The sequence below is a fragment of the Motacilla alba genome, chromosome 2 (genome assembly GCF_015832195.1).
Source record: "Motacilla alba alba isolate MOTALB_02 chromosome 2, Motacilla_alba_V1.0_pri, whole genome shotgun sequence".
Lineage (NCBI taxonomy): Eukaryota > Metazoa > Chordata > Aves > Passeriformes > Motacillidae > Motacilla > Motacilla alba.
In genome coordinates this window covers 150,529,152-150,543,153 of record NC_052017.1, presented here as the reverse complement: position 1 = coordinate 150,543,153, position 14,002 = coordinate 150,529,152, and the positions used below count along the sequence as shown (strand labels likewise).

The following is a 14,002-nucleotide window of genomic DNA, read 5'->3' as shown; positions in this document are numbered from 1 at the left end:
ACCTCCCTCCAGCGCAGCGCCAACCACGCAGGCAGGGTCCCGACAATTATTTTTAAAATATTCCAATTTAAATGAAAATATAAAAGAGATATTTAGAATATTTATTCTATTAGGAAAAGTGCTTACGGCGTCACTTTTGGAATGTCGGGAAAGCATTCTCCTCCAGATGATGGATAGCAGCCTGTAATTATATATGGGGAGAAATTGCTGAGCGGGCCATATTTAACTGGGGAGGAGAAATTCCAGCTTGGGCCATTAAGGGTTAATTTTATTCTCTAAATAATATAAAAAGTGCTGAGTCCGTGCCTTTGCTCCAAGTAGAAAGTCCTCAAATGGACCCCGGAGAGTTTATAATATTCTACTGAATCAAGGAAAAATGTTAACCTTGCTTCATAAAACGATGGCTTGTTAAAGATGCGCAGTCCCTTTTCTTGTGAATTATTTAGGATGGGAGTAAATCTTCCCTCGTTCTGCCTTTCCCTGTCCGAGCAATGTTGGTTTGAAGCACAAAGAGCACGGAATGCGAAGGTGTGCGACTCTGGTGGAGCATCCTGGGTGGGTAAACTCCGATGAGGCTGGTCCATAATTAGGAATTTAGGTGATTTTGTGCTGATTTTTGGCACGCTGGGCTCTTCTTCCAGTTGCGTTTTCCTCTTTGTGCCCTCCCAGACAAACAAAATTCCTGATTGTTAGCAGACCTCCATCAAAAATGCCCATTATTATCCATAATTTATGACATGTCGTTGGCAGCCTTGTCTCTTAAGGACTTCCTAGGTTGTGTTGCAGGATTCTCAGGACGAGTTGATCCACCTTTGACCCATTCCATGGACTGTAATTCCAGCTGATCTTTGTACAAATAATGCCAGGACTGACCCGCTCTGGCTTCACCAGGAATTCAAAATTAAGTCAGAAAGCTTTAATTTTGCATTCCCAAGTCCTCTTTTCAGGAATGTGGATTGTAGAGGGTCTAAATCCACCCTTGGGGACAGGGGACTGCTCCTGTACAAGGCCATGATCACATCCTTTGTAAAGGGAATGTTGCCCCCAATATTAATGAATTGATCTAAAGTTGGACCTGATGATTTTGGAGAGTTTTTCCAACCTGAATGATTCCAGGATTCTGTTTCCAGAAGGGCGGAGCTAGGGCCTTAGTTTCCAGCATTCCTACAGGTTCCATCGTCATGGGTTGGGAAGTCCCTCCACCATTTGTGCTTCCTAAAGGGATCATCCCTAAACACAACGTTATACATGTCCCTTAAGGCCATGGAGTGATTTTCACCTTGGAGATCTCGGTCCAAATTTTCCTGGAGCTCTCTGCCCTTCCCTGGCACCCTGGGAGGTCCCTCTGGGCTTGGCCACCTGCACTGGAGGAAGCCACAAGAGGGAAGTGGGAAGAGAGGGAGAAATGGGGCCTCTTGCAGGTTCTTCCCAGGGTTTTCCGGAGATGTTTTTGTGAGCTGCTCTACAGTCAGAGCTCCTCTGTGGTTCCACATCCCTCCTCCCATATGGGGCCTTGTGCAGGGGCTTGGAGGAGGAATTCTCTAGGAGAGGGTGGGATGAGGCTGGTGGATGTGGGGGATGAGGCAGCACCAGTGAGTGAAGTGTCTGTGGTGATGTGACCCCAGAGAAAGGGACAAGCAAGAGGAGACATTGGATGGAGATGCTGTGCACGGCCCATCCCTGGAAGTGTCCAAGGCCAGGTTGGACGGGGCTTGGAGCAACCAGGGATAGTGGAAAGTGTCCCTGCCTATGCCAGGGGGTTGGAGCAGGATGGGCTTTAAGGACCTTTCCAACCCAAACCAGATTTGATGGCAAACCATGGGCTGGGATCTCTGTGAGGCCGAGAGCCTGGAGCTGGGAGCTCATCCATAGGTGATCCCAAGGAGCATCTTCCTTGGGATTTGCTTTCCAGGCACAAAATATGAAGAAGGAATGATTTAGATGGGATATTGAGAAGAATTCCTTCCTGTGAGGGTGCTGAGGCCTTGGCACAGGTTGCCCAGAGAATCTGTGGCTGCCCCATCCCTGGAAGTGCCCAAGGCCAGGTTGGATGGGGCTTGGAGCAACCTGGAATACTGGAAGGTGTCCCTGCCCACAGCAGGGGTTTGAAATGAAATCATTAAGGTCCTTTCCAACTCAAACCACTCAATGATTCCATTGCTGCATCTGGAAAATTGTTTTGTATTAAATAATCTTCCCCACTCCATGCCCATTAGCGCCAGAGCCGCATTAAATCCCTCTCTCCGGATTGTTTCCATCGGCTGCCTGGGAGCCTGTGGGTAAATTGTTCCCTCATGGGAGCTGTTAAACAGTGAGACACAGTGAGATTAAACAACGAAGCTTCCCTGGAAAGGCACGGGGAGATGTACTGGAATAAATCATGGATAAGAGGAGAATCTGTTCCCATCCCTCTGGAATCCCAACTGGCACAACCAGCCTTGTGATGGTGAGGCTTGACATGGGGACCTGCAATGGCAGGAGGGTTGAGCTGTGCTGGGACCGCTCATCCCAGCTCATCTTATTCCTAAAATCCATCTTTTTACTGGACCAACAGCTTTCACCAAAGCTCTAATTTCTGCCTTATCTATGTAAAAAATATGGGACAGGGGCACTGCCTGAGGAAGTGCTGCTTCCTTGGGAAGAATAATTTTCCTCCCCCAGGTGGAGCTTGGTGTTTTTTTGCAGTGGGAGCTGCTGGATTTTGCTGTAAAAAATCAAAATGTGGGGATTTTTTCTCAGCTGAAACCTCGTTCTTGTGTGGTTTTTTGTGTATTTGGTTGGTTATTTTTTCTTTTTCTGGTGGAAGTTCAATGATTTCCCACCAGAAACATAATGTTTTTGTGTGTCTGATACATTCAATTTAACATATTTCTTTAGAGAAAACCACATGAGTTGTGTTACAAGAGTAAGTTTTAAATGTCTGTGGGGTTTTCTCTTAATTATCCAGTGATGGAGAGCAGCAGCCTGGGATCCTTGTTTTCCTTAATCTTTTTTCGTGGAAAGGTGAAGTTCAACACTGTTCATGCTTTCTGATCTCAGCTGACTTTTCTGGTTCAACCAGCATTTTTCTTTCCTCATAGCCATCAGGTCTTGGTGTTTCTGGGTCTTTTTTTCCCCTCCTTTGATCCCAGCTTGACTCCCAACCAACTTGGCTTTTCCTTGAGGAACTCTTGCACAAAAGGTTGTCCAGCCCTGGCACAGGCTGACCTGGCAAGTTGTGGAATCCTCATTCCTGGAGGGGTTTAACAGCCCTGTGGAAGTGGCACTTGTGGACATGACTTAGTGGTGGCCTTGGCAGTGCTGGAGGAACAGGATTTTCCCACCTAAACAATTCCCTGATTCTGTAATAATTTGGAAATAGCTGATGGAGAGCTCTGCCTTTGATAGCTCTTTTACAGTCCACTGCAGCTGTATGAAAATCAACTACAAAAGCAACTTAATTTTATTTATCCTTAATTTTGGCTCTGGCTGACAGATGTTTTCTTTGAGCTTGATTTGGGATTTTTTTCCCCCATAATGTGTAGCAGAAATCTTCAGTCACCAAACTGATGAGCAGCGGAATTTTTATTTAAAATAAAGTATGTGTAGGATTGGTAGTGAGGCTGTTTATAAGGTCATCAGTAGTGTCAAGGATGGATTTGAGCTGGCTGAAATCTCTCCAGGTTCATCCCATTGGTTTGCTGGGGATCTTGAGTCCTTGTCCACATCCTCTGGGCATTGAATGCTGCTGATAATTAATGACAAATCCCAGATGGGATCTTCCCATTGGAAGCACTTTGTAGCCTTCAGAAGAGGTTTAAAACTGATCAGGATTCTTCCATGGTCAATCCTATCCTCGTATCTCTATGGAAATCTTGTGGGTTTCCAGTTGTATCTCATGGTTTGTAATGGGATAATGAGGGTTCTTATTGCTCCTTTAATTTAACTGTAGCATCTCCAACGGAATTCTGATCCTTGCGTTAAAGATGGGGCTTATCAGGATTCACTGGAACTGCTTAATAGCCTGGGATTGTTGATAACAGCACCAAGATAAATCCCAGGCTGAGATTTCCTCTTTCTTACACTTTAATATCTTTGTAGAAGGAGGTGGGGCACAAAATGTGAAAATTGGGAAGTTTGGGAGAAGAGCAGCCACAGAATCACAGCTCTGAAGTGGGAGTGTAGTGATGAGGCAGAGACTTCCTGATTTCATCTTGAACTTCTGTAGAGATGAACACAAAACCCAGCAGACTGGGGTTTTGCTTCTTGTCTGGAAACTCCCCTTGATCTGATCTGTTCTCTGTCAGAAAATCCCCACTTCCTGTGAGCAGTGGGTGATTCCCAGGATCACCCTGGGATGGCTCAGGTTGGAAGCGACCACTATGGGGCATTTGGTCCAAGCTCCCTGTTCCAGCAGGGACATCCCAGAGCACATGGATTGTGTCCAGAAGGTTCTGGAATATCTCCAGTGAGGGAGACTCCCACCCTCTCTGATCTCTGTTCAGGGCTTGGTCACTGCACAGGGAAGAAGTTCTGCCTCATGTCCAGGTGGAATTTCCTGGGATCAGTTCCTCCCTGTTCCTCTTGTGCTGTTGCTGGGCCCCTCAGAGCAGAGCCTGGTCCATGCTCGGAGCCCTCCCTGCAGACAGGGACAGACAGGGATGAGGTCCCCTCTTAGCTGTGTCTCCTTTCAAGGCTGAACAGCCCCAGCTCCCTCAGCCTTTCCTTGGCAGAGATGTTCCAGTCCCTTCATCATCCTCGTTGTCATCCTCTGGACCTGCTCCAGGAGTTCCATGTCTCCAGCACTCGACAGAGCACTCCAGATGTGCCCCATCTGCGCTGAGGAGAGGGGCAGCATCACCTCCCTCAACTTGCTCTTCCTAAGGCACCCCAGGATCCCATTGGTGGTGCCCTGAGCTACCTGGAACCAGGCATGTGGTGGAACCCCATGATTCCTCATGGAAATGATGCTGTTGGAAGTGTCCAGTGGGTGTCTGCCTCTCTCCACACCCAGCGGTGATGATTTGGGGGTTGGGAATTACCATCCATGGGTAGACCACGTGAAAGTGGCTCTGTTGTGGCTTTCGTGTGGGATGGCTGGGATTGTGGAGGTCCCTGATGGAAATTTTGAGGGGTTCCTCAAAGCAGTGCAGGGGATGGTTGAATTCCATAGGCATTGCCACTAAAGGATGAATGCCAGGTTCAGAATTCACCTTCTGGGTGTCCAAAAAGTCAGTGACTCAATTTCCAGTGGAAACCAGTGACAGGTGGTGTCCTCAGGGATCTGTACTGGGACCAATCTAATTAATGCCTTTTATTAACGACATAATGGGATTGGATGCCCCCTTGGCAAGTTTGCAGATGACACCAAGTGGGTATTGCTGTTGTTCCACAGAATCCTGGGATTGCAGACTGATTTGGGTTGGAAGAGGCCTTAAAGACCATCCAATTCCAACCTTTTGCCATGAGCAGGGATTCCCTCCCATCTCCTTTCCTGCTTCTTAAGTATGATTTTCCCAATGATTTTTGAAACAGCATCCTGGTCTTACTCCAGCTTGAGAGGTATTTTAGCTCAAATATTGTTTTATTTCCTGAAAATACCAAGTGAGAGGGTTTATGGATTTGCAGTGGATTCTGGAGAACTTTTAGATCCCAAATTCCTCTGATCATTTGGAGATGACCATCAGGAGTCATCCCTTTGCTGCAGGCATTTTGCTGGGCAAACTGTTTTGAGGGCAGAAACTTGTTTTGGAGCAAATTCCTTTGGATAACCACATCGGTTAAATTTCTACATCATTATTCCAGTCTGGATGATGTTCGGATGTATTGTCCTCCAGGTTTTAATGACAGGGAGCCGGGATTTTTTTGTTTTAAAGGCTGTTTCCATCTGCACCCAATTATAAAAAAGCAATCGGAAAAAAGCCATTTACTGGCTGTCACTTCAGAGTGGCGTCAAAACAGCTCCAGCACCTCCAGCCATCACTTCCCAACAGCCACTTAGAAGGACATTAAAACAGCCTGACATCCATCCAGTCCGTTAATCCCGCTGCTTGGCCATAGGGATACCTGGAATAGCTTCGGCAAAAGCTGCATGGATGCTCAGGAGGGCTTAAAAAAGTAGGAAGCACTTGGAGTTGAGGCAGCTGAGTTTTGGGGATTTTAATGTTCCCCTTCCCCTGAAGGTCTGGTTGGTGGGATTTGTGTCCATCATGATGGGATAGAGGGATGGACATAGGTCCCAAGGAGATGGGAAGAGTGCTTCAGCACTTCGTCATCTCTTCGCAGAATCACTGAATATTCTGAGTTGGAAGGGACCCACAAGGATCATCCAAGTCCAGCCCTTGTCACCTGCTGTCCTGCAGCACTGGGAAAGGAGCAGGGGGTGAGATTAAGCCTGGAGATACTTGAGAAGTTCAGCCTGGCCAAACTGCTGCCCAGGAGCCAGGAATGTGAGTCTGGGTGGGATCTCTCCTCCCCACCCCATACGGTCAGTGGGTTGGTTGTTGGTTGGCCCAGTGACCCAGCTTCACCTTCCTCCCACCCTCCATCCCCTCCTGCCAAGCTTATTCATGGAAAATGTTCATTAACATCATTCCCAAGACTGAGCCAGGACTTTCCACCAGTTGCTGCCTCCTCATTTGCCAGCTTCGTGCTAAAGAAGGCTGGGCCCTGCAAACCTCCTCATCCCTGTCTCGCTCCTGGAGCATGTTGGGCCCCTTTGGACCATTTAAGGCCTTGTGGATCCTTGACAGCACCTGGAATTTCACCCAAAGCTGCCCTGGCAGCCAAGGAGGAGTCCTGGACACAGGATCTGCCAGCTGGGCACCATCCCAAGCCTGGGCACTGTTGCTGGATAGGCTGTGGGGGGAACCCCACAGCGGGGAGACTGGGATTGGGACATGCCCATGGGGATGTTGGCGAGGAGCCGGAGTGGGGTGAGATTCCTCCCTGTGGCTTTTTAGGGATTCTCTGGGGTTTTCTCATCTCTCTGGTGGAAGGGACCAGAGTTTTTTCCCTTTTTATGGCCCAACCTGTGGTCTGGCGGGGGTCCCGGGGGGGTATAATTAGCCACCCCGACAGGTGGCAGGGATCAGATGGCCCCCAGCACCACCCCACAGCCCCGCTCGGCTTCACCCCAGCTGACGCGTGGCCGGCAGCAAAATTCCCTGTGGAAACCCAGCCCCAGCGCATTGGATCTGGCAGGAGCAGGAGAGCTACTGTAAATAAACAGAAGGGGCTTTTCCAGCCTCCAGAGGCAATTCCAGCCTCACCATCCCAGCTGTGGGACAACGAGGATGGACGGGGCGTTGCGGAAGAAGGGCTGGAGCGCTGGGAACGGTGTGGAAAAGCCATTAGAAACCCGAGCTGGGGACGCGGCCCCAGGATTAGCCGCACACGGTTTGTTTTCTTTATTAAGTATCTTTTTACCGTGGAGCCAATAAACATGGGCTGCTCCAAGGATTCACTTGGAGGTTGGGGCTGGGTGGAGCACTGGGGAGGTGGCACATCCCGATCCCGGTGCCCAGTCGGGATCATGGCACTGTCCCACCCCGTAATCGGTGCCTTACTGGGAAGGAACAGCCACGTTTCTTGGCCTTTTCCCAAAATAGCATAATTCCTCGATGTAGCAGTGATGCGTCCATGTGGCTTTTTGAGGTCAGGGCTCTTTTTTTCCTGCTCTTCTCCTTTCCAAGTGGATTTTGTGCTGGAAACTCCTTTACAGAAGAGGATTTCACATCCTTTTCAGGGATCATCCAGGGCAGAGACAGAATTTGGACTTGATCCCTGGGAGTCCCTTTCAACTCAGGATATTCTGTGATTCCGGGAACTGGGGATGGTCAGACCAGGACCTGGCATCAAGGTCCATTCCCACAATCTTGTGCTCCACTGGGATTGTCCCTTCCAGGTGGGCTTGCAAGGTCTGACCATGCATTCATCCCAGTCTTCAATCCCTAATGGGCTGTTCCTTTATTTTTTTCTCCTCCCTAATTTTGTCCCATTTATTTTAAAAGAAGTTATCAGGTTGAGGGATTTGCTTTTCTGCTTGCTGATATTTTGGGAGAAATTCCTGTGTTTGAATTTCTGTCTGGTCACTGCCTTTTCCAAGTGTTTTTCTTTGGTCCAGGATGTATCCTGTCTGCAGGTAAAATGAGAAAATGAAGAAAATATCTTGTGGAGCCAGGCTGGGAGAGCTGGGAATGTCCAGCCTAGAGACAAGAAGGTTCCAGGGGGACCTTAGAGGCTCTCCCAGTGTCTAAAGGGGCTCCAAGAGAGCTGGAGAGTGACTTTGGACAAGGGATGGAGTACCAGGAAAAGGGGAAATTATTTCCCACTGCCAGAAGGCGTGGTTAGATGGGATATTGGGAAGAAATCCTTCTCAGTGAGGGTGATGAGGCCCTGGCACAGGTTGTCCAGAGAAACTGTGGTTGCCCCATCCCTGGAAGTGCCCAAGGCCAGGTTGGGTGGGGCTTGGAGCAGCCTGGGATAGTGGAAGGGAATCCCTGCCCATGGCAGTAGGTTGGAATGAGATGATTTCTAAGTCCCTTCCAACCCAAAGCATTCCATGATTCCATGTTCCTATAAAACACAGGATTTGGGGGTAATGGCAAAGCCAGGCACTGTTCAGACCTGACTCTACTTCCAGGTTGCCTGTTGGTTGTAGAGTTACTTCCCATTCCAGCTCCTTGAAGTAAGAGGTGCAAAATCACAGGAATTGGACTTTTAAATGTTTTTTTTATGGAAAAGCAGCACTGTCACTGAGCTGTCGCCCCCATCGAGCCCATATCCATGTATCCATGTGGATCCCAGCCCTCCTGCTGCTCAGCACCATCCCCAGCCTCCAGCACACGAGCTCCTTGCTCCGCCGCTGAGTTCGGCGCTCAGCCCCAGGCGACGGAGCTGCCGAATCCTTCTGCTTTTCAAGGAGAGAGCTCGGCAGGGATCCCGCTTAATCCCAAAGGTCAGCACGAGGAGCTGCTCCCGTGTCTCCAAAGTAAAGTTGCATTAAAAGGGCAGGACCTGACCTCCATCCCCCGTTGTCGGCAAGGTGGATTTTTATAAACGGGCCAGAATGGTGGTGCTGAAACGCTCCCCGTGTTTCTTTCCCTATGGATTTATCTCATTTTCCCCAAAATTTTAGTGTGTATAGCACGGAGGAATGGGATGCGTGGGCATCCGAGTGTGGAAGGACACACATTTCTCCTGGAGAAGGTCAACAAGAGGATGGATGTTGGAGTTGGGAATTTTTGGTTGTGCCACGTGTGTTGGGCTGTCTCTCCATGGATGTCACAATGTGATGCAAAAGCCAAACTGGTTGGGATGGAACATCCTGGGTGGGAGTGGGTCCACATGGGACTAAGAGGGGTCCAGGACTTGCTCCCACCCTTCATCCCTTGGGATATGCTGGAATGAGCTCTCTGGATTGCTAGGAACAGAGATTAGAGAAAGGCTGTTCTTTTTCCTTCCTCCCACCTTCATTCCCAAGAACCCAGATAGAAATCCTAGCTGAAGGCATCTCCTCTTCCCTGCCTGCCTCTCTTCCTGCCTTTCCCACTGCCAAAAAGTGCCATTTCCCAGCAGAAGACCTTGTGGGGAAGCTCTGGGACACTGATGACACCTCGTTCCCACCAGAACCACTGGTGGCTGCTGGGAGCTGCCAAAATCCAGAGCTGGGAGTGCAGGAGCATTTTTGGGGATAAACATTTCAATGCTGTTGTTTAAACAGCCCCATTCCATGGCCACAGTGAGCTTCCCTGGATGGGAGAGCATCAACCAAGCCTTGCGATGAGCAGGTTGAGCTCCAGCCCTCATCCATCTTCCTCAGAAGGCTGGTTCAGGCAGCAATCCCAAAATAAGTCCTAAAAGGATTTTGTTCTGGCTGTTCCCTGCTCTTTCCCAAGTCCCAAGCATGTCCGGGACAACAAAACCCTGTGTGGTCTCCAAAACCAGCTTCTCCAGCCCAAATAACCTCCTTGGGACTTCTCCAGGGGTAAATCACTGCTGTTAAGGCTTTGGTGGTTTGAATCCATAAAATCAAGCACTTGTCAAACCCTGGGCAGGTATGGAATGTACCAGACCAAAATGTTATTTTTAGTAGTATTTTTTTCTTGGAATATTGTTTTGATGCGGAGAAGGAAGCACCAACACATCCCTCTCTCCCTTTAATAAGGTTCTGGTGCCACCTGAAGGAGCTCAAGTGTGGATTCCCGTGCTCCCACGGGTTTTCCCTGCCTTTTCCAACTCTGCTTCCTCTTTCCTTGGCAGTGCAAGAAAAAGCACACACTGGTTTGTCCCGACTTTGCCAAGAAAGGTGTCTGCCCCAAGGGTGCCCGCTGCAAACTCCTGCACCCTCAGAAGAGACGTCACCCACAGCAGGTTGGAGGTGACGGAGACCACAACAACCCCCCTTCCAAGTGGAGACGGACCCAGGAGGCATCAGGCAGGTAGGAAAGAGTTAATTTTGCTTCATTTAACAGTTTTCCTCCCAACCTGCTCCAGATGTTTCCTCTTCCAGGCGTGTTCCGTCTGTATCCTGGTTTATTTTGTGTTGGTGTGGGTCACGGTGGTGTTTCCTGATGGAGCCACCTCTGGGATGGGCAGCGTCCATGCTCGAGGAAGAGCTGATAGAGAGGAAAGAGTGGATTCACCCTTAGGAATCTGCCATCCAGAGGTTTAGCACCTCCAGGTAATTTCGAGGCTTTTATAGACCTTACTCTTGGAGATGGAGGAGTCCTGATGGAGATTCCGCTGCTGAAAGTCGGTCCAGGTTATCCATAGTTATGTGGGAAACTGGAAAACATCATCCCTCTTCCTTATATCCATGTTGGAGAGCAGAGCTGAGCCCTCTCCATGGGATGGAGGGGCTGGAGAATCAGCAATGGGGATGGACAGAGAGATAAGAGGCTTTGGAGAAGTTTGATGCTGGACTGGGCCCTTGGTTAATCTTTGGAAGCTCTCTGAGCTCTCCCTGATGTTTTTGGGTGCCGGGATGGAACCACAGGCTGATGATGGATGAGTCCATCCTCATCCTCACAGGGAGATGGATTTTACTGAGCTTGGCGCATCCTCTGCCCTCACTCTCAAGTCCTGCATGCAGGACAGCAACATCCCAATGGAATTAAAACTAAAGCCAAATGGAAATCTCCAAGTCCTGCTCAGTGGGATGAGGAAGGATCGATTTGGGTGCGTGACTTCTCCATGGCTTTTTGCAGCGGGAGGTGGGAGTGAAGGTGGGATGAAAAGGGAGGGACCTGGGAGCTTTGCCAGGCTGGTCCATGCTCCTGGAATCCTCCATGGTTTGGGCCTGGGCCTCATCCTGGCCCTGCCTTGTAAGGTAGCAGAGGGGGACGAGCAGCTCCGCGGGTTCTCCGAACTTATCCCTGGTGACAGAAGAGCCTTGGAATGACACCCAGCTCACGTTCCCGGTGTGAACGAGGTGTAAAATAGCTCCTTGCTCTTTTTAGGGAAGGAGGAATGAGTGCAGGCCTGGCTGGTTGGGAGGCTCCTGGCGTCCTGCGCTGGGAAGGGAGCACGCCCCAGCTTGGAAGCTGCTCCAGAGGGTTTTTTTTCCTTTATTGGCACCGTCATGGGAGATGTCAAAGGAGCTGGAGTGTCAAGTTAGCTTGGAAGAGAGTGGCAGGGCTGGGAATGAGCCAAGCCCAGCAGGACACCTCCAAGCCATCCCAACTCCCCACGCCTTCCATGTTCCCTTCCCTCTGCTTGATCACAAACGGGAGCCGAGCACCTCCACAAGGATCTGAGGAGCTGGGAACCTTGCAGGGAAGTGCAGGACAGGGAATCCAGCTGGGGAGGGAGAAACTCCAGCTGAATCCGTGTTGGCTCCAGGGATATTGGGGATACAGCATGGCCTTGGAGGGGAGCTCCAAGCCTCTTCCATTGCATATGATGCCCTGTCCAGCATTGCCAAGGGGGATTGTTTTACTTTTCCTTATTATTTTTCCCATTCCTGCAGGAATGATCCAGCTCAGCTCCAGGATGATGGGGAAGTTCCCGGACCCTCCAGTGCAGAGCAAGAGGTGAAGTTTTGGAAAGAGGAGGAGCCCAAGCCAAGCAGCTGCCTGCAAAAGCTGCCATCCTTCATCTCCCTCCGATCCCCGGAATCTCCTGGTTCCCTGGGCTGCAAAGAAGAGAGGGATGAGGACGAGCCAGAGGATGAACCGGGTAGGAATCACGTCCTCCTCTTGGAGCTGCTGTGGTTTTCCAAGAAAAAAAAAGTTATTCTCTGCTGTTCTCCATGGGTTTTGATGGGATCCATGTTCTTTGCGAGTCACCAAACCAGTTAAGACTGGGAGTCCAAACTGGGATGGCAGTCAGGATTCCCATCTGGGCACAAATCCTTGTGTCTGTTCCCAAAATTGTGTGTCAGGACTTGGTCCCCTTATTTTATCAACTCCTTCCTTATCCTGTAAATTATCCAAGGATGAATACAGTCTCATTTCCATGGTAGAATCACATCGCTGCCCTTTAGAGAAGGTGTTTAGTGGGATGCAAGGATACTCTGCCTCTGGAGAACCTCTGGACCATCCATCACACCTGTTTCCCAGCAGGAAATAGCTTGGAAGCTTTCCAATAAAAACATTCCAGTGGGAGGTGGGGTGGAGTGTTTGCAGGTTGGAAATTTGAAGGAAGAGCTGTTAGTCTGGGATTATCCACTTTGGAAGTCAGTAAAATTTTGGGAAATGCGGTTTAGGATGAGCAGGACCTTTTAGGAATACTGACACGTGAGAGCAAGCAGCTTCTGCTTCTCCAGTGTTCTCCTTGGTTCCTTCTCTCCTCTTTCAGCTCTTCCATGGGGAAATCCGTAAAGGTACGGGATTTTGAGGTGCTCCAGGGATGTACCCCCAGGAGCAGAGGTGATGGAGATGGTGAGGCCAGGATTGTGCCTGGTTCTTCCTAGCTCTGAATGGGAGTTTTTTGGGTGGATGATGTTCCACACTTCACTTTTCCTCTCCCATCCTTCTCCAGAGGGATGCACAGCCTCATCTCCAGAGTACCATCCAGGAATGGGTACAAAGTCACAATATTTTGTTGGGAGTAATGATGAAATTCCTGTTGCCAGCTCTGTTGGCGCAATATTTGGCTCAGTGTGAGCCTTTCCCATCTTTGATCCCTGCTTTCCGTGCAGCCGTAGCAGGATCCCACTGGGATAAGGGATGAATTCCATTGCAAAAGCCAAGCTGAAGCATTTACAGGATCACCCATAAGGATCTGTGGGGCTGTGCCTGGCTCAGCTGCTTCAAGCCAGGGAGGGCTGAGATGCCTTAACGCTGTCGGAAAGAGAATTCCCAGGATTAGCAACATATTCCCGAAGTCACAGATGAGCGCGGGTGCTGTTGAACCACGGCGTGGTGGACACAGGGAAGGGACCATTCCAGCTGGGAATGTTCCTCTCCACAACACGGAGTGAAACACTCAGCTTCCCTTTCCAGGGATTTCTTCGCCCCTTCTTCCTTTTCCTTGGCCCTGGTTCAACTCCCTTTTGATCTCAGGAAGTGTTCCCAAAGCAGCAACTTAACTGGGATTTTTGTCTCCATGATGAAGTTGGAACAATTAATTCATGGACAAGAAGACTGTTGAAGTACCTTGGAATACACTTGGCAGCTGGGAGTTACTCAGGAGCAAGAGCATTCTTTTCCTCTTAATTCTAGTGTGTGCATCCAAGGGAGGATGATTTCCAGGCATTTTGGGTGGGAGGATGAGGAGGAGGAGCTGGTTCATTTGGGAATGTCATCAGGAAGGCTGGGTGAGGCTGGCAGGTACGAGGTCAGGGCACTCATCTCTCTGTGCTCTTTTGCCCAGGGAGGCTCATGGAACTGGGAAAACAGGTGCTGGAGGATCCGTAGGAAAGGAAAACCAGGCAGGAATTGCAGATGGCTGTAAAATCATCTGATGATGAAGCAATTTCCCTGCCAAAGTGGTGGAGTGCCGAGTCTGGACATGGGAATGTTGCTCCATGGGTTTGCCCATCCTTGGGTCTCATCTTAATCCCACCACCCGGGAACCC

General features: G+C 49.7%; 1 protein-coding gene across 2 annotated transcripts in view; it reads left to right on the top strand.

Annotated features, from left to right (window-relative positions):
- ZC3H3 (zinc finger CCCH-type containing 3) overlaps positions 1–14,002 on the top strand; it is a 127,611-nt gene that overhangs the window by 106,021 nt on the left and 7,588 nt on the right. For both annotated transcript variants that reach the window (XM_038127143.1, XM_038127144.1), the window contains exons 10-11: positions 10,243–10,421; positions 11,951–12,159. In XM_038127143.1, the coding sequence (XP_037983071.1) occupies positions 10,243–10,421; positions 11,951–12,159 (388 nt within the window). The remainder of the gene's footprint in view (positions 1–10,242; positions 10,422–11,950; positions 12,160–14,002) is intronic.